This window comes from Clupea harengus, chromosome 18 (genome assembly GCF_900700415.2).
Source record: "Clupea harengus chromosome 18, Ch_v2.0.2, whole genome shotgun sequence".
Lineage (NCBI taxonomy): Eukaryota > Metazoa > Chordata > Actinopteri > Clupeiformes > Clupeidae > Clupea > Clupea harengus.
In genome coordinates, this window is record NC_045169.1 from 13,603,847 (window position 1) to 13,626,605 (window position 22,759).

At 43.3% G+C, this 22,759-nt stretch overlaps 1 protein-coding gene and 1 pseudogene across 1 annotated transcript; both read right to left on the reverse strand.

Moving 5' to 3' along the window:
* The window catches only part of LOC122133764, a 28,391-nt pseudogene extending 18,683 nt beyond the window's left edge, over nucleotides 1-9,708 (reverse strand).
* A 1,510-nt stretch (nucleotides 9,709-11,218) lies between these two features.
* Nucleotides 11,219-22,332, reverse strand: LOC122133729. Its single transcript, XM_042710429.1, has 3 exons — nucleotides 22,274-22,332; nucleotides 12,258-12,349; nucleotides 11,219-11,669 (listed from the first exon to the last, which is right to left on the reverse strand). Exons 1-3 carry the CDS (start codon nucleotides 22,305-22,307, stop codon nucleotides 11,526-11,528), a joined length of 270 nt encoding a protein of 89 aa, XP_042566363.1. The 5' UTR covers nucleotides 22,308-22,332; the 3' UTR covers nucleotides 11,219-11,525.
* Nucleotides 22,333-22,759: the final 427 nt, after the last annotated feature.

Genomic DNA, 22,759 nt, shown 5'->3' on the forward strand with positions numbered 1-22,759 from the left:
CAGGCTGAAATGGCAGCCATGTACACTTTGAGAGTAGAAGCCGCCTTCCCCTCATCAAACAACTGCTGTAGGAATTCTAGAATAACGCCATGCGTGCAGTTAATGGGGTCGTGCTGACGCGCAGCACACCACCGCTCAAAACTGCGCCACTTCAGCGTATACAGAGCCCGTGTTGATACAGCTCGGGCACTCTGTATTGTAGCCACCACCGCGTCCGACAAGCCTGACGCTATGAGCCTGCACCTTTCAGGTGCCAGGCTCTGAGACGCCACCACTCCGGATGTGGTTGCCACACTGTCCTGTGCGCCTGCGTTAGGAGGTCTCTCCGCAGAGGCAGCTCCCAAGGCTGCTGCACTGACATATTGACCAGATCTGCAGCCCACAGCTGATTGGGCCAGTGGGGGGCTATCAATATCAATTCCCTGCCCTCGTCCGCAATCCTGCACAGCACCTGCTGGAGGAGCGGGATCGGGGGAAAAGCATATAGGGGTAGAGCTGGCCACTGGTGGCCCAGCGCGTCTATGCCTAGTGGGGGATCGTCGCCCCATAGCGAGAACCAGAGCGGGCAGCAGGTGTTCTGCCTGTTCGCGAACAGGTCCACCTGCGCCTTGAAAAAACGCACCCAGATCTGACCTATCATTTGTGGGTGAAGGCACCAGTCTGCTGCTCGAGGATCGCCCCTCGATAACAGGTCCGCACCGTAGTTGAGGTGACCTGGTATATGAACTGCCCTGAGGGACAGGACGTGCCTTGCTGCCCACAGGAGCAGGCGAGTCGCCCAATGGTGTAGTGACGGGGAGCGCACTCCGCCCTGGCGATTTATATACGCCAAGGTCGCAGTGTTGTCCGTCCTCACTAGTACATGCTGACCACTCAGCCTGGGCAGAAAGTGTTGTAGAGCTAGGACTACTGTTCGCAGCTCTAACACATTTATGTGAGACGCGGCCTCTGTCACCGACCAGAGACCGTTCACGCCTCTCCCTTCGCAGACAGCTCCCCAGCCTTTGGTGGAAGCGTCTGTGGTCACCACCACGCGACGCGACACTATGCCCATAGTGCCCGACGCGGCGAGAAACCAGGGGGTTCTCCAGATCGCCAGGGCTTTCCTGCATCTGGAGGACTCCACTACTCTGCGATGCCTGTCTGTGACTGCGTTGAGCTTCATAGACAGGTATCATATTTGGACTGGCCACATGCGCAACATCCCCAACGGGAGCGCTATAGCGGCCGACGCCATCATTCCTAACAGGCGTTGGCAGCACAGCGACGAGACTGACTGTCCCCGTCGGAACTGGCGCACGCATGTTTTGATGGCATTTATCCGTTCTTGAGACAGCCTGACCTCCATGGAGGTGGAGTCTAAAATCATACCCAGAAAATGCGTAACTTGCCTGGGGCAGAGAACGCTCTTTTCTCTGTTTATTACAAAGCCCAGTCGATACAGGTGCGCCACCACTAGATGGCCGTCCTGCACTGCTGCAGCCTTTGAATGAGAAGCAATTAACCAGTCGTCCAAATAATTGTAAACGCGTAAGCCGCGTAGACGTAATGGGGCGACGGCTGCCTCTACGCACTTTGTAAATACCCTCGGCGCTAGGGACAGGCCGAATGGGAGTGCGTTGAATTGGTACGCTATTCCTCCGAACGCAAACCTCAGATATCTCCGATGTCTGTGGTGGATCGGAATGTGGAAATAAGCGTCTTTGAAGTCTATCGTGATAAACCGATCGTTTGGCCTTATAAACTGCACAAGCCTGCGTGGGGTCAACATTCTGAACCGTAGCGGCATGAGTGCTTTGTTTAACACACGTAGATCTAATATTGGCCGATAATTCCCGTCTCTTTTGGGTACGAGGAAGTAACGGCTGTAGAAGCCTGCATTTCCCTCCACGGGAGGGACTCTGCTTATTGCCTCCTTTCTGAGCAGGGAGATTATCTCTTCCCGTAGGAAGTGAGCTGCACCACAGACTGTATCACTCCGCTGAATGGCGGAGGGGAACGGGCGAATTGCAGCACGTAACCCCTTGTGATCGTCTTTAGCACCCATGGTGACACTGCACATGCGCGCCAACTCTCCACACAACCAGGGAGGTTGTGCTTTGAGTTGAATTTGTCGGGGACTAACCCGCTCATGGTCAATGAGTCAAAGCCTAGATCTACACCCACTCCGCCTAGGGAGGGAGACGAGATCTGGGGCTGCCCCCTCATGTTTTTGAAAAAAAATGTGGGGGTGCGATCGCGGGGGGAGTTGCACAAGCATGCCTGGGCACTGCGCCATCTGGGACAGGAGTTAGGACATATGATTGTGGTGCTTGTGAAAACCTGCTTACCGTGCTGGACATGATTTCCACATGTGAGCGACGGGCTGATTTCTGTGGAGGCGGTGTGGACTCCACCGCTCCCCCCTGTGTGACGAGTGGCTGACTGTCACGATCAGGAAGCCTGAGGTCTCCCTCTGCCTCGCCCGCGGCGCTGTGCTGCAGGCTGCGCTGGAGGGCGGAAGGAGTGTCTCTGCCAGCCTCGCCCGGTGGACACCTTTGCTGGAGGCGCTGGCGAGCGGAACCCGCTTCTCTTCTGGCCCGGTGCGGGTGTGGTGTGTCCTGAGGAGGACGTCTCACCCGTGCCACTAGAGCGAGGCATCCAAGCCTGGAATACCTCTCTGCTCTTCTGCTGTTCTTCGAACTTGGCAGCCATTGTGACCACTGCCTCCCCAAAGGCGCCCTGGACAGAGACCGGGGCGTCGAGGAGTGGTGCTTTTTCTCTGTCTGACAGCTTAGCCAGTGATAGCCACAGAGACCACCCATCACCTTCCCCAGTGCCTGTGACGTCCACCGAGTTAGTCTGAGCGACAGATCTGTCGGGTTCTGCCACAGACGGGTGATCTTCCCCCAGCGACAAGGCAAGCTCAGTCAGGAGCTTTGCCTGGTAGCGCTGTAGCAATGCAGCCGTATTGGTCGTGCAGGCAGCCTGCCCTGCAGCCAAGTAGGACTTATCTTGCAGCTGAGCCTGGTATCTGCCCACCCGCATGGGCAGGAGAGGCTTCTGGCCGAGACGCATCGTGGGGGAGGAGGGCGAGAGGTAGCCCGCTACTGCATCCTCCACCTGAGGAAAGGAGAGGTAGCCCCTCTCCTTAGCCATGTGGAGCTGCATGTAGGGCGCGAACCCCGGCACCGGGGCTCGGCCCGAGTAGGGTATCGCCCATGTCGCCTGCAGTTCCTCGTGCACCTCCTCGAAAAAGGGGATGCAGCTGGGAACTGACGCGGCGGAGCCAGCATAAAACTCCCCGTCCAGCAGCGAGGACCGCACGCTGGGAGGGGGAGGGAGAGGGAGCCCGAGGCAGCTGGCTGCTCTCAGCGCAACCTCATGGAGTTGCTGGCCCAGGAGCCGAGACGAGGTAGGAGGTGTCTCCACCCGCATCCTAACGTCATGGCTCGTCTGCATCGCTTCAGCGATTGAGCTGTGCTCATCGGAGAAGTCTAGCAGACTATCATCATCCAGGCTGATGTCCAGCTCGAGTTCAGGCTGGACACCGCTTGGTTGAAGCTCCTCAGCCTTGCTGCCCGCAGCCCCAGGGCTGACAGGCGGCGGAGACGGGGAGAGACCCGGGGGCGGAGCTGCCGCTGCAAGGCGACTGCTCACGCTCACCAAGTCCAAGGCTGAAGATGGGGGCGTTAGCCCCGGATGGAACTAGTGCAGTCTCCTCGGCGTCCTTGCGCTTCCAGAACGCAAGGCGCCTGGTAGCCTTAGCTAGCGGGAGGCTAGCACAGATGGAACAGACAGGGGCTTTGCCCGAAAGCGCACCCTCTGCGTGGTCCCTGCCTAGGCAGGTCACGCACCGACGGTGGCGGTCGCCCTTGGGACGGACGTGACCGCAGTCGGGGTAGTGTCTGGCCATCTTTTTTTCAATCTGAAAGTAGAGAAGAATGTTAAAACACAAGCACACTATCTGCAACGAACACGTTGTTAGCAAGCTAGCAGGCTAGTCAGAGACTTAGCCAGCCAGGCAGCCAGGATAGCAGCCACTACTTTCAAAATGAAGTTGAGCCAATGAATTTTGTAGCGCCCTGAGCTAGTGAGGGTTAAGGAACCCAGATAACTCACCAACCCGTAGAGAGCGAAAGCACACAAAACCCTTTTGACTGTGGTAGAGCGTTTGAGATATGCTCGGAGATGTTCACTTCGTCTTGCGAAGTTTCAAAAGAGGCAGATCTGAGGGCGCGTAATAATATTATAGTGCTCCTCGGGGGGCGGGCCCAGGAGCGCGCGCTGACAGATCTCGCGGCCTTTCAGGCGTGAATAGATAAATGCTTCGATTTGTACCCATGACTGACGTCATGTACCATACTGTTATATCGCAGTGAACTGCGATAAGGAACTGTGTAATCTATTGTTTTGTATCAATCTGCAAAAAGCTGTGATTCCTCTATTCATCCAAAATTTAAACCTGGAGTCCATACTGTTTGGAACAAAATCTGTGTCATATGCGACCCATCTCAGTTTTTTTTTCTGTGTGGATAGATTGAATTGTTTGATAACATCAAACCATATGGACAGGGTAAAGGAGACTAAAGGATTCAAGTCCTCCTGATGAGTTGTTGCTAATTTTCGGTCACCAATCATTGCTTGTATTGGGATATCTCCACACTTCCTCTCCATCTCCTTCCATCCTGCATCATATCCACTGTCACACCAAAGAATGACCTGGGCCGCCAAGTAATATTCCCTGAGATTTGGCAGGGACATTCCACCTCTAGCCTTATCAATGGTTAATGTATTAAATCTAATCCTTGGTTTCTTTCCGTTCCATATAAATCTAGATATTTGCTTGTTCCATTCATTAAATTGAATGGAACAAGGTTAATTGGTAATGACATGAATAGGTTTAACAATTTAGGCATAACAACCATTTTGATGGTCTCAATTCTTGAACTGAAGCTTATCAAAAATGTTGACCAGTGGTTAAGATCTTCCTTAATTTTCTTGCTCACTTCTTCATAGTTTCTTTTATACAGGTCTTTAGGACAATGGGTTAACCAAACCCCCAAATATTGAATTGCTTTTTGAGACCAGTCAATGGTAAGCCTCTGTTCAAGATCTACTGATGGTCTGTAGTTAAATACTAATATTTGTGTTTTTTGTATGTTATACCCTGAAAGATTGCCAAATGTCTCAAGGAGATCCAAAAGTGCGTGGAGAGACCTATCTGGATCTGCAACATACAACAAAATATCATCGGCATATAATGCTATTTTATGCTCTTTCCCGTTTACATCAATTCCATGGATATCATCATTTTCTCTTATAGCTTGTGCCAATGGTTCGATGTAAAGCGCAAAAAGGGTTGGGGAAAGAGGGCACCCCTGACGTGTAGACCTTTCCAGATTGATGCGATTGGTTAATCGACCGTTTATTTTAACTCTTGCTGTTGGGGCAGAATATAAAGTTCTAAAAATATCAATTGAATTTTTAGTGAAGCCAAACCTTTCCAGGACCAAAAACAGATATTCCCAACTGACACAATCAAAAGCTTTCTCGCCATCAAGACTTATTAATGCTGCACCCATTTTACTTTCTCTAATATTGTGTATTATATGAAGTGATCGCCTGATATTATCTTGCGTTTGGCGCCCCCTAACAAATCCCGTTTGGTCATTGTCAATCAGATCAGGAATAGATAGATAGATAGATAGATGGATACTTTATTAATCCCGAAGGAAATTTAGGTCATCCAGTAGCTTATACACTTAACTTAACTCACAAACATACATACACAAATCACAGTAGAAAAACAATACACATAGGGAAAAACATGTTCACAGGGAGTGGGGTGTATACAGATATTATACAGATATTACAGTGTGCATTGATTGTGTCAGTGTTGATGTCCACAAGGAAAGTAGTGCAAAGAGTGCAGAGAGATAGTGTTCATGTGCTTGTGTGGATAGTGCAAAGATAGAGTACTTGTGCTTGTGTGTGTGAGGATAGTGCAAAGTGATATAAATAGTAAAGACTGTGCAATGGGCTAGTATAGCCAGTAAAAGAGTAAAAAGATAAAAAGATGGACAGTGGGATGGAAAAATTAAGAGCTGAGAAGAGGAGGGGAGACTGAGGTAGACTCATGCAGAGAAGTCCATCTCCCTCCCCCTCCCCTTCTGTGTGGCATTAAAAAGCTGGATGGCCCTGGGGACAAAGGACTTTCTCAGCCTGTCCGATGAGCATGACAGTGACAGGAGTCTGCCACTGAAAATGCTCCTCTGTCCGTTAAGAGTACTGTGAAATGGGTGGTGGTCATTGTCCAAGATGGTCAGCAGCCTACTCAATGTCCTTTTCTCCGCCACTGATGTTAGGCAGTCCAGTTCCATGCCAACAACAGCTCCTGCCCTTCTCACCAGCCTGTCTAGTCGCCCTGCATCCCTCTTCTTCATGCTGCCTCCCCAGCACACCACAGCATAAAAAAGGACACTGGCAACAACAGACTGGTAAAACATGCGCAGGAGTTTGTTGCAGACATTGAAAGACCTCAGCCTCCTCAGGAAGTAGAGCCGGAGGAATCTAATCTCTTCGATATAATAGATGAATAAAGTTTATAATCCTGATTTAGAATTGAGATTTGCCTGTAGGAGCTACACAACATTTTATCCTTTCCCTCTTTTGGGATGACAGAAATAATTGACTCATTCCATGAAGGGGGGATCGAGCCTTCCTCAAGAGTCCAGTTGAAAGATCTTAAGAGAACTGGAATCAGGTGTTCTCCAAATGTTTTGTACCATTCCGTGGGCAGGCCGTCGGTCCCTGGGGTTTTATTATTTTTTTAATTTATGCAACGCATCCTCTAGTTCTTTCCTTGAGATCACTGAGGTTAAACAGCCATTTTGATTGTCACCGATTGAGGGCAGGTCCAATGAGTTTAAAAATGTTTTTATATTCTCTTTACAATCTTGTTTTGTTTGGGAGTACAGCTTCCTGTAGTATGTTTGGAATGCAGCATCAATTTCATCCAAATTGTTATACGTTTGTCCTGTTCCTGTGTCCAAAATTTTATAGACTGATTGTGAAATCTGTTTTTTCCGTATTCTCTTTGCCAAACACTTTGTAGCTCTGGGACCTACTTCATAATATGATTGTTTTAAGTATTTATATTTTTCGTCTAACTCGTCTTTATAGCAATTTGATATATGATTTCTGATTTCTTTAATTTCACACATTATCTGTTCGCTCTGATTCTCACTGTGCCTTTTTTCTAGTTCACCCAGTTTTTTTTCAAGTTGATTAAGTCTATTTTCTTTTGCCTTCTTCATAGCTGCGCTAAGAGATATCAGTTTGCCCCTGACAACTGCCTTTAAAGTGTCCCAGAGAATATTTGGGTTTACTTCCCCATTATCATTTATTCTGAGAAAGTCCTGTATTTCAGCTTTTACCTGCTGTACCACCGTCTCCTTATTAAGAAGGCTTGTATTGAGTCTCCAGTTTGTTTTCTTGGGTCTACTGTCTAAACACAATGTCAGGTATAATGGAGAATGATCTGATATATCCCTAGTTCCAATATCGCAGGACTGAATCCTATGTCTATCATTCCTAAAGATAAAGAAAAAATCTATTCTCGAGTACTCTGTGTGGGGCGCAGAAAAGTATGTGTAGGTTTTCTCCGTTGGGTGTAGGTCTCTCCACACGTCCAGTAAGCCAATCTCCTCCAGACCCCTTCTCAGTATTTTAGTTTGAGGTGATATCATCCTTTTATTGTTTGATGTATCCAATCTATTTATTACCGTGTTAAAATCTCCTGCACTGGTTGTGGCAAGGTGGGAGACCACACACATATATTTTGGGACTGTCCAAAGTTATCAGAATACTGGAAGAAAATAGAAAGGGAAATAAAAACATGTTTATTTATTGACATACCGTTAGAACCATCACACTTCATTTTAGGGATATTGCCTGATAACCTTGAAGAAAATAGCCAAACAAAACTTCTGAGAGCCCTTCTTCTAATAGCAAATAAGGTAATAACATCTTGCTGGCTGAAGCCACAGCCCCCCACAATAACCCAATGGAGGGATAGAATCCAAGATATGTACAGGATGGAACACTTGACTGCACTATTACAACTTAAAATAGAGGCATTCATAAACAACTGGTCTCCCATTGCTATACACTTCCATTTGATATGATAAGTAGAATATACATACTGATATATATTTCTTTTGTCTTTGTTTTTCCATTTAAGCAGTGGACTTTTGCAGGCGTTTCTCTTTCAGAATACTTTATTAATGTAATGTCATGTGTGATGTATTGTGTTTGTGGACAATGTTAATGTGTAACTCAATCCTGATAAGCCTTGATCCTGATGGTTTGGGCCCAAGACATCCATGGACTGTTAACCCCACTAGCCTAAGACTTGTACCCGTAGCACTTAATTTCATGTAATGATGTGATGTACTGTATGACTGCATTTGATAAAAGGAAATAAAAAGAGGTTAAAAAAAAAAAAAAAAAAATCTCTTGCACAGATTAATGTACCTTGTGATTCTGAAGCGATAAGCTCCAGAACTTTCTTGAAAAGTTTTGGGTCACTCTGTGGAGGAAGATAAACTGAAAGAAGGGTAGTCATTTGATCTTCTATTTTACCTTGCACTAGAATATATCTGCCTTCACTGTCCCTTATTTCTTTGACTAATTCAAAATGTATGGAGTTATGTAATAATATCGCAACACCTCTTTTGTGGCCTTTTTTAAACAAACTATAAAATATGTTCCTGTACCCAAACTTCCTTAGTTTTTCATGCTCACTTTGAGATAAATGAGTTTCCTGTAAAAAAATGATTTTTCCCCTTCTTTATCTTAGCCATTACTTTACTCCTCTTAACTGGGTTATTTAAACCATTCACATTCCAAGAAGCTGCTCTAAAGCTGCTATAGCCCATCATCACAATTAAGATCGAATATGCCGACAAAACAAACACAATAACAACAGATATAACCAAAAGGCACCTCTAGAACGAGTGCAACATTGACTTCCAATCTCAGGGTGTTACTATACCCTATCAACCTCTCATATTGTTCATTCAAGTAGTCATGGAGTAATAGCCCTACATCCTGTAGGGGCTCCCTCTTCGCTAGAAGCAAAGTTCCTTTTCCCTTGAGCAACAAAGTCATATTGGTTCTCTTCCTGATAAGAAAAAAACGGTTTCTTTGTATTGTACGGGGATCGAAATAAAAATGAAAAATAATGATACTAATAATAAAAGAAAATTAAAAACAAATCTGAAATTTAGAAAGGAAAATATTCTTTGTCGAGTGGACAGTTTAAATACCAAAATCAAAATAACCTACCACAGGATGGTTGTGAGAGTCAAACAATCACGTTAGGTTAGTGCTTATCCTACTGCCATTGGAATTCACTGAGCCTCCCCGGACTCGTTCGGCAAGATCTCCTTCAGTATTCCAATGGACGCCCCGTGTGAGTTTCTGTTCCCAGTCCATAACATTCGTCTGTGGCAGGTCCACTGGATAGCCCCTCTTGATCATGTCCTCCGCTGCTTTAGTTGCGTTGTTGTAGACACAGGCTCCGTTATCCCAGTAAATCTTCATTTTAGCAGGATATGGTGTCTGGAAGCGAATTTGTTTCTCTTTGAGGATTTTCCTGATGTCTTTGTATTCTTTCAGTCTGCTGTTTACCTCGGCAGGGAAGTCGTGTGCGAACATAACCATTTTACCGTCATAAGTCATTTTCTTTGTCCAGGCAGTTTTGAGTATCTTGTCCTTGATGTCAAATCTCTGGAAATTAACCAGAATGGATCTTGAGACGGCCTCGTCTTTGGGCTTAGGACCGAGTGATCGGTGTGCTCTTTGAATTTGCAAATCCATGCTGCCGTCAAGCATTAGTTTGGTCTTCAGAAAGTCGTTAATGAATGTTAGCATTGACGGTCCTTCTTTGCCTTCTTTAATGCCGTATATGCAAATGTTATTACGACGCGAGTGTCCCTCAAGGTCCGTTATCTTAGCCTGAAAAGTTCTCTGTTGTTTAAGAGAGTAGAGCAGACTATCTCTTAGCTCAGTGTTAGCCGTCTCTAGTTCCTCCACCCGTTGTTCTGCCTCAGTTAGCCTTGCGTCTTGATTACAGACATCACCAGAGATATTCTGTAACTTCTGATTCATCTCCGTCTTGAAGTTGTTAAATTCTTGTTTCATATATTTCTGAAGTCATTCTTAAAATCCAGTAATTCCTGCTTAAGTTCACATTTCAACTCTTGTATGTTCTTACTCAGGTTTTGAATAGCTTTCGCAGTGGTAAGCTCTTCTTGAGTAGATTTCACTCTCTCCATGCTAGCCATATTTTCCGTTGTGTTTTTCCTCTCTCTCGTGTCTTCGTCGGTTTTAGATTTCCCCGAACCTTTCTTGTCTTTAGCCCCACTCATACTAAGTTATTATATTGTCTTGCATGTACAAAAGTATCGTGTTTTAGTGGGTTTTTCTTTTACTTTATCAGGAGAGTTATTAGGTCTATGTCGCCATCTTGAACGTTCGCCTGGAAGTCTCGCGTTCTGTATTTCTATATACCACTGTCACTTTCCATAGGTTTCACAGTGTGAATGTTCGCTTCTTGCACTTACACTGAGTTATTTTCTATGTGATGACTTATTTTGCTTTTGTATGCCAATACTTTCAAGATCAGTCAATACATATTGTTGGTTTTGATTTATATGTTGCCCCCTTCTTTATGTTGTTACTGGACATATCATGTGTCCTGTTAAGCTATGTTACTTCATACATACATTTTTTCAGGAGCCGCCACTGGACAATACATTCTCCACAGCAGACCTTTTTTATAACCTGGAGAGAGTTTGAGTAATTCAAAGATCTGACCCTAATCTCATCTGCTACAATTTTCAGTCCTAGTCGATAGTCCTTCATCAACATCAACAGAACAACTAAATACAACCAATAATGAAATAACAAACATTCACAAGTGAAACTGATCAGTTTTATTCACACAAACAATGAAAGCATATGGGTGTACAGTGGTTAATCCATTGCATTTAGCAGGCATTAAATCTAAACACATGTTTTAAAAAAGCTTTCTGTATTTTCACAAATATTATGGGCAGTTCAAAAGTGATAGACATGTTTAGACTTCATCTTCTGGCACACACCCCTGTTTTCCACTACACATTGCTCCTTGGCATTCTCACAGCAAAACCAAAGCATTCTTTGTGCATACAATATAATGAGTACAAGTGATGAATATAGAAATCACACCAGGCAGCTATTAGGTCTACAACCATCAGCAGTATTTCTTTCTTTATTTCTCCTTGCTGCTTTGCCCATTCCCCGCACAGCAAATCTGATTCTACCCATCCTTATTGTCACCTAAAAACTCTGTCAACAGTAAAACATATGCTGATCCATGCAAACCAAAATAAATCTTATTAAGGCCACACAAGAATTAAGTCGCATTTCAATATATACAGTTTCTCCTCTCCTCTCTCATCTCTCTCACTCTCCTGCTCTCTGAGATTTATTGAGCTTCAAAACTCATCTTTGCTCTTCCTCTTCCTCTCTTTTTTCTCCTTCTTCTCATTCTTCTTGTGGAAAATCTGTCCATCAGGCTGCTTTTTCCAGGTCAGTTTAGCGTCCGCCGGCAGCCCCTTCTCCTGCAGTTTCCTTCTGATCTGAGGAGTAGAGCACTCTGATCAACCCTCCATTTCCATAAGATGAAATACAAATGTAAAGCATCTATACAGTATCTCTACGGTGGACTCAGCAGAGAGGACAGCATGTACTGAGTACATACAGCGCATAAACAGCTTTACATTACTGCACAATAAACCCCAAATGAAATGGAAGAGCCTTGCATACCTCTGTGGTCAATAAGTAACCAGTATGGCTGTCATACAATGACTATGTTCAGTGATCATGTATCAGGAGATTATCAGACTCATAACATCTCAATTAAATGAATCAAAGTTGAGTTTTCAGCAGCGCCATTTCATTAAAAAATCCAAACCTTTTATTGTGTATGTATGTGTGTGTGTGTGTGTGTGTGTGTGTGTGTGTGTCTCTGTGTGTATGTGTATGTGTGTGTGTGTGTGTATGTTTGTGTGTGTGTGTGTGTGTATGTATGTATGTATGTATGTATGTATGTATGTATGTATGTATGTAATGTAATGTACTGTGTTGTCATAGGTTTTGTATGTTGATGGTGTCTCTGTCTTTGAGTGTTTGTGTGAGCTGATGGTTGAGGCTGTGCAGTGGGTCACCTGATCCATGAGCCTCTCCTGAAATTCAGCATCACTAAGGGGCAGGCTGGAGTTAACTTGGAACTCCACTCTCACAATCTGCTTGCTCCTCACTGTCACTGTTAAAATCAAGGGGAAGATCATACAGTTAAGTTTATTTTTGTGTTTTCCATATAGTATATATCTATAAAGTATTTATAGTAATATTTTATGTATATATATATATACTGTAAGAGAGAAAGGACATATATCATATAGCTTAGACACACAAAAGACATAGCCAACACACACACACACTTACACACATTATTATACGGCTCCTCAGAATGTTCCAAAAAGTTCTGTTGATTTGAATGGGCCACCCAAACATTCAGAGGGATATTGGAATATGGACTTTCAAGGGTTTGGCTTGGGTATATCATAATATTCGGGGTGCTTGGATTTGCGCGGAAATGTTACACTACGTTCTGTTGCAGCATCTTTAAAGACCTGTGGAAAGCTCAATGTTAAAGCTAGATAATTGATATTACACACATACCTACCTATGTATGCTCTGCATATTGTATTAAAAACTGTCCCTATGTGATAAATGGTCTGGAAGATGTTAAAGCTTGAAAATGGATGAAAACACATTTTGTGCAACTTTTGGCATGCTATAGCAAAAGAATGACAGCATTTATCAACATGAAACTAATTGTTTAGGAAAGATTACATATTTGTTCTTAACATATCAAAAATATATGATGGTATTCTGCCTAATTTTCTCAAAATAATTTTTGGAAATAGCTTTAACATTGAGCTTTCCACACACCTTCAAAGATGCTGCAACAAAGCTAAGAGTACAATTTTCGCGCAATTTCAAGCACCCCAAATACTATGATATTCCCAAGCCACACCCTTGGAAATCTATACTCTTCAAGTAATGGTATCAGATTATAGGCCTAGAAAGTTTGAAGGAGCTAGCTTAAATACTTTTCTAGTAATAGCAATTTAAAAATGGCTCTTCAGAAAACGCTGCTAAAAAAGCGTCTTAAGTACAGGCACCCCCCCCCCCCCCCCCCCCCCCAAAACATCTTTTTGTGACAAAACTATTGGAAGTAGAGAGTTAATATTTTGGACTATACCTATTAAGAAGTGTATGAACAACCTTGATTTTTTTCAGCCAAATCTGAGACAGTCGAGTGGGAGCCATTGTCCCGTTTGGCGTGGAATGACCCCATACTCTTTTTTTCTCTCCATCTCTCCATCTTTCTCTCTATCCCTCGCAGTCTACTTTCTCTCACACTCCATCTCTCTGCTTCACTCAATTTTTTCTCCTTCTTTCAATATTTCCCCTCTTCACTCTCTCTTTATCTCATTATCCATAGCCACTCCTGTTCACTCTTCTATCCTTTCTTCTTTCAATTACTCTGTCCATCAATTCCTTCTCTTTTTTCAACTTTTTTGTCAGCCTTCTTTGACTTTACAGTCCTCTTTCCTCCCTTCAATCTTATTTCCTTTTTTCTAGTATTTATTTCAAATTCTTGACTTTTGCATTGCATGCACTGGTATTTCCTTCAGCAAATGCATATTCTAGAATATTTATTAATTCGGTGTGTTCCTGTAGGCTACTTTATTTTTTTTATAAATAACTGTCTGTGCGAGAGACGCCCTATTTTAGCTTGAACAGCGGCACCCCAAAATGTCTGTGCACGGCCCTGAGCAGTGAGACTCCAACCTGTGCAAGCAACTTGAGGAAGACTTTGGCAGAGCATGCAGCGAATCCCCATCAAACCATCAATATTGTATTATAAGACAATAATCATGTGCTGGAATATATACATGAAGTATCATTTTGCATGCACTTACCAATTGTAATTGTGATCGCATTGCTCTTGGAGGAGCTGACATTGAGTTCCCCCTGGTAATAGTAATCACAGGTGTAGCTGCCCTTGTCTGAGGCAGCCAGGGTAGAAAGATTGAAAGTCACCATCTTCTGGTCTGCTGTCTTGGTCTGCATATATCTTCCATTTCTATATAGTCGGAAGTTTGCAGTCATCGGTCTATGTGATGTAATGGCACATCTGAACTCTGCCGACTCCCCAGGTAAAAGAGCTGTGTTTGTAGTAAGGAGGACAAGTGTTGGCGTCTTCATATTCCCTGTAAGGGAGATTAACAGCAATACCAGGAATGAGACAGATAAGGTATTCTTGGTTCATATACAGTATGGTCTGATAAATCAATATTCATCCATCTATTATAAACTAACTAGTATAAATCAGACATAGTTGTTACCCACCTACACAAACTACTCCTGCATCTTCACGGGAAAAACAATCATGAATTCCAAATCCATTGTGTGAGCACTGTGTGATAGAGCTCTCGTTACCAGTGCACTGGACATTATCCAGCCAGATCTTCCCACCTCCCTGACCAAAGTAGGCTTGTGGAGGGACAAGGACTGCTTTTCCACACCCCAGCTGCCTGCACACCACTTCAGCATCATTCATGTCCCAGAGATCATCACAAACGGTTCCCCATGTACCATTATGGTAGATCTCAACTCTTCCAGAGCAGTAACCACTGCTATTGGCAAGCTGGATGCTGGAATCAACTGCAATTTGAAGAAATGCAAATATGAACATTATACATGATATCTTATACAATCATGGCCACCTACTCTGAACAATGGTTATATTGAAAAAATACTGTGAAATGGGGTTCAACTGTTTTCACTGGTCATATTAACAATGCATCACAAAGTAGGGTTAAACTATGTTTGTGTATACAGTAAACAGTGTATGTGCCATACCTGAACAAACTACTCCTGCATCTTCACTGTGAGCACAATTATGAATTCCAAATCCTCTGTGTGAGCACTGTGTGATAGAGCTCTCAGCACCAGAGCATCCAACATCATCCAGCCAGATCTTCCCACTTCCCTGACCAAAGTAGGCTTTTTGAGGGGCACGGACTGCTTTTCCACACCCCAGCTGCCTGCACACCACTTCAGCATCATTCATGTCCCAGGAATCATCACAAACAGTTCCCCATTCACCATTATGGTAGATCTCAACTCTTCCAGAGCAGCTGCTGTCCCCATTGACCACCCTGATTTGCGAAGCACCTAGAAATAAATACATACATAATAGTTTCTCATGTAAATAAAAAATGTTGCGTCTATCATAGGCATATACTGAAGGTGAGGTGCTCACAAATCCCCTATATGAGCACTCAAACATCAACAAGCTTTCACCAGAATCGAGAAACTCGCTTTTAATTGGGATTTTTCAGTGCTTTTAACATTTCTGTTTTTTTATTTGTCTTTAGTGTAGATGAGACCATTAAGCATCCTAGCATTGCTGAAGTCAGGGCAAATTAAATCACCAACTTTCATTGGCATAGGAAATAGTGGTGGTATGGAGGTAGAATAGTTTCAATATTCAAAAATAAATATCACGTGATTCCCAAATAAGTGTCACACGATTCAAAAAGGCATTTCCTGATTCACATATGAATGTCATGTGATTCACAAATGTTTTTACATTTATTTACAGACTAACAAACGTGCATTTACAAATCGCTCACCATTTGCGAAAATGCAGTTTTTTCAAAAGGGCATTCTCTACAGCCTATTAGATGTCTCTTACAATTTTAGCCAATCACATGAATGCAAATTCGAGGGTATGACTGAATTTGACCACATTGTGTTACATCTGCACAGTGTCCAGTTACTTGGACTACTACACCATAATGGATTCATTAGGGTTAGGGTCATTACAGGGTCATTAAACTGGTCATTAGGGTCATTAAACTGGTCATTAGGGTCATTAAACTGGCTTGCACCTGTACTTCACTGACACCTGCGGCAAGGTTCCAAGGCACCTTATCTCTCTGTCCCTCTCCATTCAACTGTATAACTAGTGTGGCATCACGATGGGCCAGCTAGTAGAGGGGTGGGGCATTCCCTTGGAGGACTGGCTGCCACACCACAAGATGGCCCCCATTCAAAACACTACATTTCCAAGAAGGCAACAGGACCCACCCAAGTGTAGGTGCTTAAGGCACCTAATCGAAAGGGCTCTTTTAGGACCACTTTTAAGAGTGGTGTGCATGTGGTGGGAAAGCATCTAGAGTACCTGATGTGCAGGTGAAGTACCTGGTGAAGCACAACTGGAAGGGGGAAGGATAGCCCCAAGGCTGAAAGGAGCTGGACGGGCCAACTGGAAACCGACACAGGAAAGTGACCTGAAGTTTGTATATTGTTTAAAAGGACGAAGACCCTGAATGAAGAGGGGAACCAACAACATTTTGTGTTTGGTATTGGACTTTTGAGTTTGTGTGAGAGATACCTGTTTTCAGGGACGTGCCCAGGAATTTTGAAGGGCAGTTGCTCTGCCCTGGAAAAAAGGGGCAACATGTTCATTTTTGTCACCGCCGCTGCCACGCCCCCGTCCCCTGGAAGCATATTTTGCCTCTATCACTTGAAACTCTCACTAACCTCCGCCGCCACGCCCCCGTCTCCTGGACTAAATGTCACACGATTCAAAAAGGCATTTCCTGATTCACATACGAATGTCATGTGATTCACAAATGTTTTTACATTTATTTACAGACTAACAAACGTGCATTTACAAACCGCTCACCATTTGTGAAATGGAAACCGCTCACATGAATGTAAATTCGAGGGTATGACTGAATGTGACCACATTGTGTTACATCTGCACAGCATCCAGTTACTTGGAAAACTACACCATAATGGACATTAGACATACATCCAATATTACAGAAAGTAAACCTAGAGTTAGGGTGAGGTCTGAAAGTGAGACTTTACAGTCGCTGGGGGACTTTGCTTTAAAGCAACATTGGTGATACACTGACTTCTAATACGGAGAATGGCGTTTGTGCCACTGACACAGCACACCAGGTACCCACGGTGTTGCACTATATAACTAAGTCCTAGTTTAGCTATCTTGCAGTGGCCATTTTAGCCTGAAATTTCTGGTGGGGCAATTTTGTATGACGTCATGTCACCGTCACAAAAATAGAGGTAGCTGATTATTATAAGCAGTAGGCTTATATAAACCAGTAAGATATGCTATGGGCTGCATTTTGAGTGCCAGCAGGGAGCTAAAATCCTATTTTAAATATATTTCACATGCTACAGCGCTCAGCGCGACACAAAGATGTTGCCTGTAATACAGCATTAAAGTAAAATGATTAGACAGACACATAGCTCAAATAACTTGCATAATTTATTAAGCTTGTGGCACACGTGTGGCATACAATATGAAGCAAAAGGCACAACTGAAACAAATAACAGCAACAAAACATGCTGCTAAATGAACATACATCCATCAGCTCCAAAAAAAAAAAAGTTTGACTCACCGAATCGTAGTGTCTTTTCAGCCTGGTGTCGCCCTTGAACATCGTCTCAAAGTTCGCACTTCCCACAGAGCTTTATGCACGGTATTAGCTTCCCAAGGACGTAATGATTCTCCTCCGTCTGTTTGTTGTGCTATAAAATGTTCCGCTGATATGCACTATCTAGCTGTGCCATGATGTTGACCTGCCCCAATAGTCCCAATTTCAGGGCGCAATTGATATGGGTTTTACAGCTTTCGTGTTTCACTGTTCTTTCTGCCATATGCTTCAGGTCTTTGAATCCATCCGTTGTCCAAACTGAGTCTGCATTAGTACCAATTCCAAAAAGAAGGCATGGGAAACAGAACAGTGCTCGTTTTGATGTGCTAGCATTTAGCCATGTCTTTCTGTCATACCATTCCATCTTGAAAGTTCGAGTCGCTATCTCACCAGACTGCAGCAGGATCAAGTCGTCTGGTCTGTGTGGCCCCAAACGTTTAATTACAGTGCATGAAATGCCCTGTTTTGTTATTCCTTCGTTTCTTATACTTCTTCTTATTCTTCTTACCGACTTCTTTCTCGCGTATGTCTTGTATTTTTCATTTTTCTGAACTTTACACTTTTTAAGATATTAAAGAAAAACTAATAAAAATTGTCCCATTAGGCCATTATGACATCATAATAGGGTCATTAAACTGGCTTGCACCTGTGCTTCACTGACACCTGCGCCAAGGTTCCAAGGCTCCTCTTCTCTCTGTCCCTCTCCATTCAACTTTATAACTAGGAATATTAAGACACCTTCCATACTCTACTTCTTTTTCTCTCTATCTCTCCATCTTTCTCTTTCTCTCTGTCTACTTTCTCTCACACTCCATCTCTCTGCTTCACTCCATTTTTCTCTCCTTCTTTCAATATTTTCCCTCTTCACTCTCTCTTTATCTCTTTATCCATAGCCACTCCTGTTCACTCTTCTATCCTGTCTTCTTTCAATTACTCTGCCCATCAATTCCTACACTTTTATGTCAGCCTTATTTGCCTTTACATTCCTCTATCCCATCGGTTCCCAAACTGGGGTACGCGTACCACCAGGGGTACGCAAAGTGGTTCAGGGGGTACGCGGGAAGAAAATTTGATTTGCGTTTTCAAAGTAAAAAAGCCCATTACATTTTCAAACTGAGCTATATACATGAAATCTTAAATAGTCTGAATAGCCAAGTCGCATTGCCAAAAATACTCATGTATACCCATATTCAGCGAAATAATGACACTGCCAAAAATAGCTACAGGTAGGTTAGTGACCGTTAACATAGGCACAACGGTTAGCTCCCTCGTCAGAATTTCACTTGCTGATGCCCTGTGTAGGGAAGCGGGAGTTCGTTCCGATTACTGCACGAACATGGACAAGTGGTTGAAAAGAGTTAATCCCCCGTCCAGAGAGACACCATCGGCTTCTACCAGTAGGCCTACAATCGAGGATGCACCTGCCGGTGACAGCAACCCAGGTTGCTCTTACGAGTCCTTGGATCAGGGTGCAAGCAGCAATACATTTTTTGCTAGCCAAGCTACTAGCATGGCCACTGACAGTGACGGTGAGTCTGATGCAGAGCTTCGACCAACTGACATGAGAAAGCACACAGATAGAGAAACTACATCATCAAAAAGACCTAAATGATGAGAACTACATTGCTTTGGGGTTCACTTGTATTGGTACTGCAACGCCCTCCTAACGGGCCTGCCAGCTTGCGTGGTGAAACCACTACAGATGATTCAGAACGCGGCGGCGCGTCTGGTGTTCAACCAACCGAAAAGGGCACACGTCACCCCGCTACTCATTGAGCTCCACTGGCTGCCGGTAGCTGCTCGCATTAAGTTCAAGTCACTTATGCTTGCCTACAGAGTGCTTGCTGGTTCTGCTCCCACCTACCTAAATGCTCTTGTAAGGGCAAATGTTACACCCAGGACGCTGCGCTCGTCGAGTGAGCGTCGTTTGGCACTGCCGTCTGTGCAAGCAATCCAGACTATTCTCAGTTTGTAGTTCCACGTTGGTGGAACGAACTGCCTAGTACTACCAGAGCAGGGGCGTCCCTCTCTACCTTCAAGAAGCTTTTGAAGACCCAACTCTTCAGAGAGCACCTCCCTTCCTAACTGGCACCTTGACTAGCGCTTAACTTGCACTTCAGCAGTTACATTCCTGCACTTCTTTTTCCTTTCTAGGTCGTTTTTCTAATTCTTATGTAAAGTAGTATTTATTGTTACACCATGTTTTTTATTGCTCTTAGCTTGACTGTTCTCTCACTTGTACGTCGCTTTGGACAAAAGCGTCTGCTAAATGACTAAATGTAAATGTAGGTACTGGTTCATCTACTCGGCCACAGTGTGTTATATGTGCAAAAGTATTCTCTCATAACTCGATGAAACCTTCACTTTTGCGCAGACATTTAGAAACGAAAAATTCTCACTTTAAAAATAAAAAACTGGCGTTTTTTTAACGGGAATTAAGAGGACAAAAGTGAAGGTTTCATCGAGTTATGAGAGAATACTTATGCACATATAACACACTGTGGCCGAGTAGATGAACCAGTACCAATACAAGTGAACCCCAAAGCAATGTAGTTCTCATCATTTGCGTCTTTTTGATTATGTAGTTGCTCTATCTGTGTGTATTCTCATGTCAGTTGGTCGAAGCTCTGCATCAGACTCACCGTCACTGTCAGTGGCCATGCTAGTAGCTTGGCTAGCAGCAAATGTATTGCTGCTTGCACCCTGATCCAAGGACTCATAAGAGCAACCTGGGTTGCTGTCACCGGCAGGTGCATCCTCGATTGTAGGCCTACTGGTAGAAGCCGATGGTGTCTCTCTGGACGGGGGATTAACTCTTTTCAACCACTTGTCCATGTTCGTGCAGCAATCGGAACGAGCTCCCGCTTCCCTACATCAGCAAGTGAAATTCTGACGAGGCAGCTAACCGTTGTGCCTATGCTAATGGTCACTAACCTACGAGTATTTTTGGCAATGCGACTTGGCTATTCAGACTATTTAAGATTTCATGTATATAGCTCAGTTTGAAAATGTAATGGGCTTTTTAACTTTGAAAACGCAAATCAAATTTTCTCCCCGTGTACCCCCTGAACCACTTTGCGTACCTCTGGTGGTACGCGTACCCCAGTTTGGGAACCGATGCCTTAGATCACACATAGTCCACATTCAAATGCTTAGAAAACAATGGGCCTCGAACATTTTCTGAAGTTTCTTCTGAAATGTTTCTTACGGACTTCGGAAAAACAACGTAAGAAAAAGACCTCGGCCGGATTCTTGAACGCCTGAAAATGTGGTCTTACGCCGCAGAAGTGTTCTGAGCTGTGCTCCCCCGGACGAGTTTTCTTAAATTGAAAGCGCGTTCTCGTACACTTGGACTAGCATACATAAACGTCCTGCCAGCTCCTTATAAGGGCACGCAACCGTAGTGACGTGTGCAGTCGGAATCAATCGAATCCACCCGAAAGCAACTCGAAAGCGAGTCATGTCAAAGCGGAACGCGAGCTCCGGTCGAGTAAACACAGAACTAACTTCACCAGTGCAGAGGTGGAGGTACTGTTGCAGGATGTAGATGTGTAGATGTATTACGCAATGGCTAATTCAACGCGATTGAGTTAAGTGCTTATTTTTTTATTCACTTACATTTGCAGTGTTCGTGTAGTCCTTTTATTTATTTTAGGACATCACGATGCCTCGTAGAATCATGACTATGAATGTGAAACGTAATTGTTAATGATACAAATATTCTCGTATTTATTATTATTATAATTATTTTAAACCAAGGATGTCTGTAGAGTTGATGTGAACGCAATCACCAACGATTTCTCACAAATTCAGCTCTTAACACTTCTAACACGGAGCGGCCAAGTGGGGCATCTTGTGGTTTTGTGACGAATCGCATTTGAGAAAACTCTGGCCTATTTACAACTGCTATTTCGCGTTCTGAAAGTCTTCTGAAGTTCAGAACAAATCCCAGATGAGAAAACTTTCATGAATGCCAAATGTTTTCCTAAATCCACTGGAAGTGGAGTTCAGAAAGAAATTCCTTCTTAAATTCTTCTCAACAGCATTCGAGAATGAGGCCCAATGTATATATAGTATGAAAACGCGAGTAAAACTATAATTATAGTGCATGAAATTACCTGTATTGTTATTCCTTGGCTTCTTATCACAGTGCATGAAATGCCCTGTATTGTTATTCCAACTTTTCTTATAACAGTGCATGAAATGCTCTGTATTGTTATTCCAAGGCTTTTATTACAGTGCATTCAATGCCCTGTATTGTTATTCATTAACTTCTTATTACAGTGCATATTTTTCATTTTTCTAAACTTTATACTTTTTAAGATATTAAAGAAAGACTAATCAAATTTCTCCCATGTAAGTCTATGGGAGAAATTGTATTAGTTTTCTTTAAAATCTTGAAAAGTATAAAGTCTGATACAGTTATGAGTTTGGGTTTAAAAGTATATTTTTGTGTTTTCAATATAGTATACTGTATGTATATAGTATATATATATAAACTGGCACGAAAAGAGAAAAAAAGGCATGTTGGCATGCCTATTAATTATTTCTAAAACCCAATGTGAACAGTATTAATATCACCAAACGCCTCAACATTAACGTTTTAGTTCAAACTCATAAAATACTTGTCTTACCTTGGCTTGTATGAGTTGTGAGTTCAGGTGTCATCGTGGTTGCAGAAGTTGTAGTGGTCGTCCCTGTAGACAAAGCTATAGTTGTGGATATAGTGGGCTATTGTGTTATACATGTGGCTAAACATTAATATCTATTGAGGTATCTTTATATCTATTAGAATTCATGAAATTTAAAATGAAGGGGAAGATCATTTCTGATACAGATATGACTTTGGGTTAAAAAGTTTATTTTTGTATTTTCCATATAGTATATATTTATAAAGTATTGATATAGTATTTTTTTTAAATATATATACATATATATATAAGCTGGCACGAAAAGAGAGAAAAGACATATAGCATATAGCTTAGACACACAAGAGACATAGCCAACACACACACAAATATACACACATAAACACACACTATTATTATGCGGCTCCTCAGAATGTTCCAAAAAGTTCCATTGAATTGAATGGGCCACCCCAACGATCGGAGGTCTGATAT

Bases quoted from the DNA above. Each gene is read 5' to 3' on its own strand.
- LOC122133729 (XM_042710429.1), bottom strand. From the start codon at position 22,307: ATGACACCTGAACTCACAACTCATACAAGCCAAG. The intron at 12,350-22,273 runs GTAAGACAAGTA...TAACAGTGACAG, and splicing joins CACAACTCATACAAGCCAAG to TGAGGAGCAAGCAGATTGTG. The intron at 11,670-12,257 runs GTGACCCACTGC...TCTACTCCTCAG, and splicing joins AGGAGAGGCTCATGGATCAG to ATCAGAAGGAAACTGCAGGA.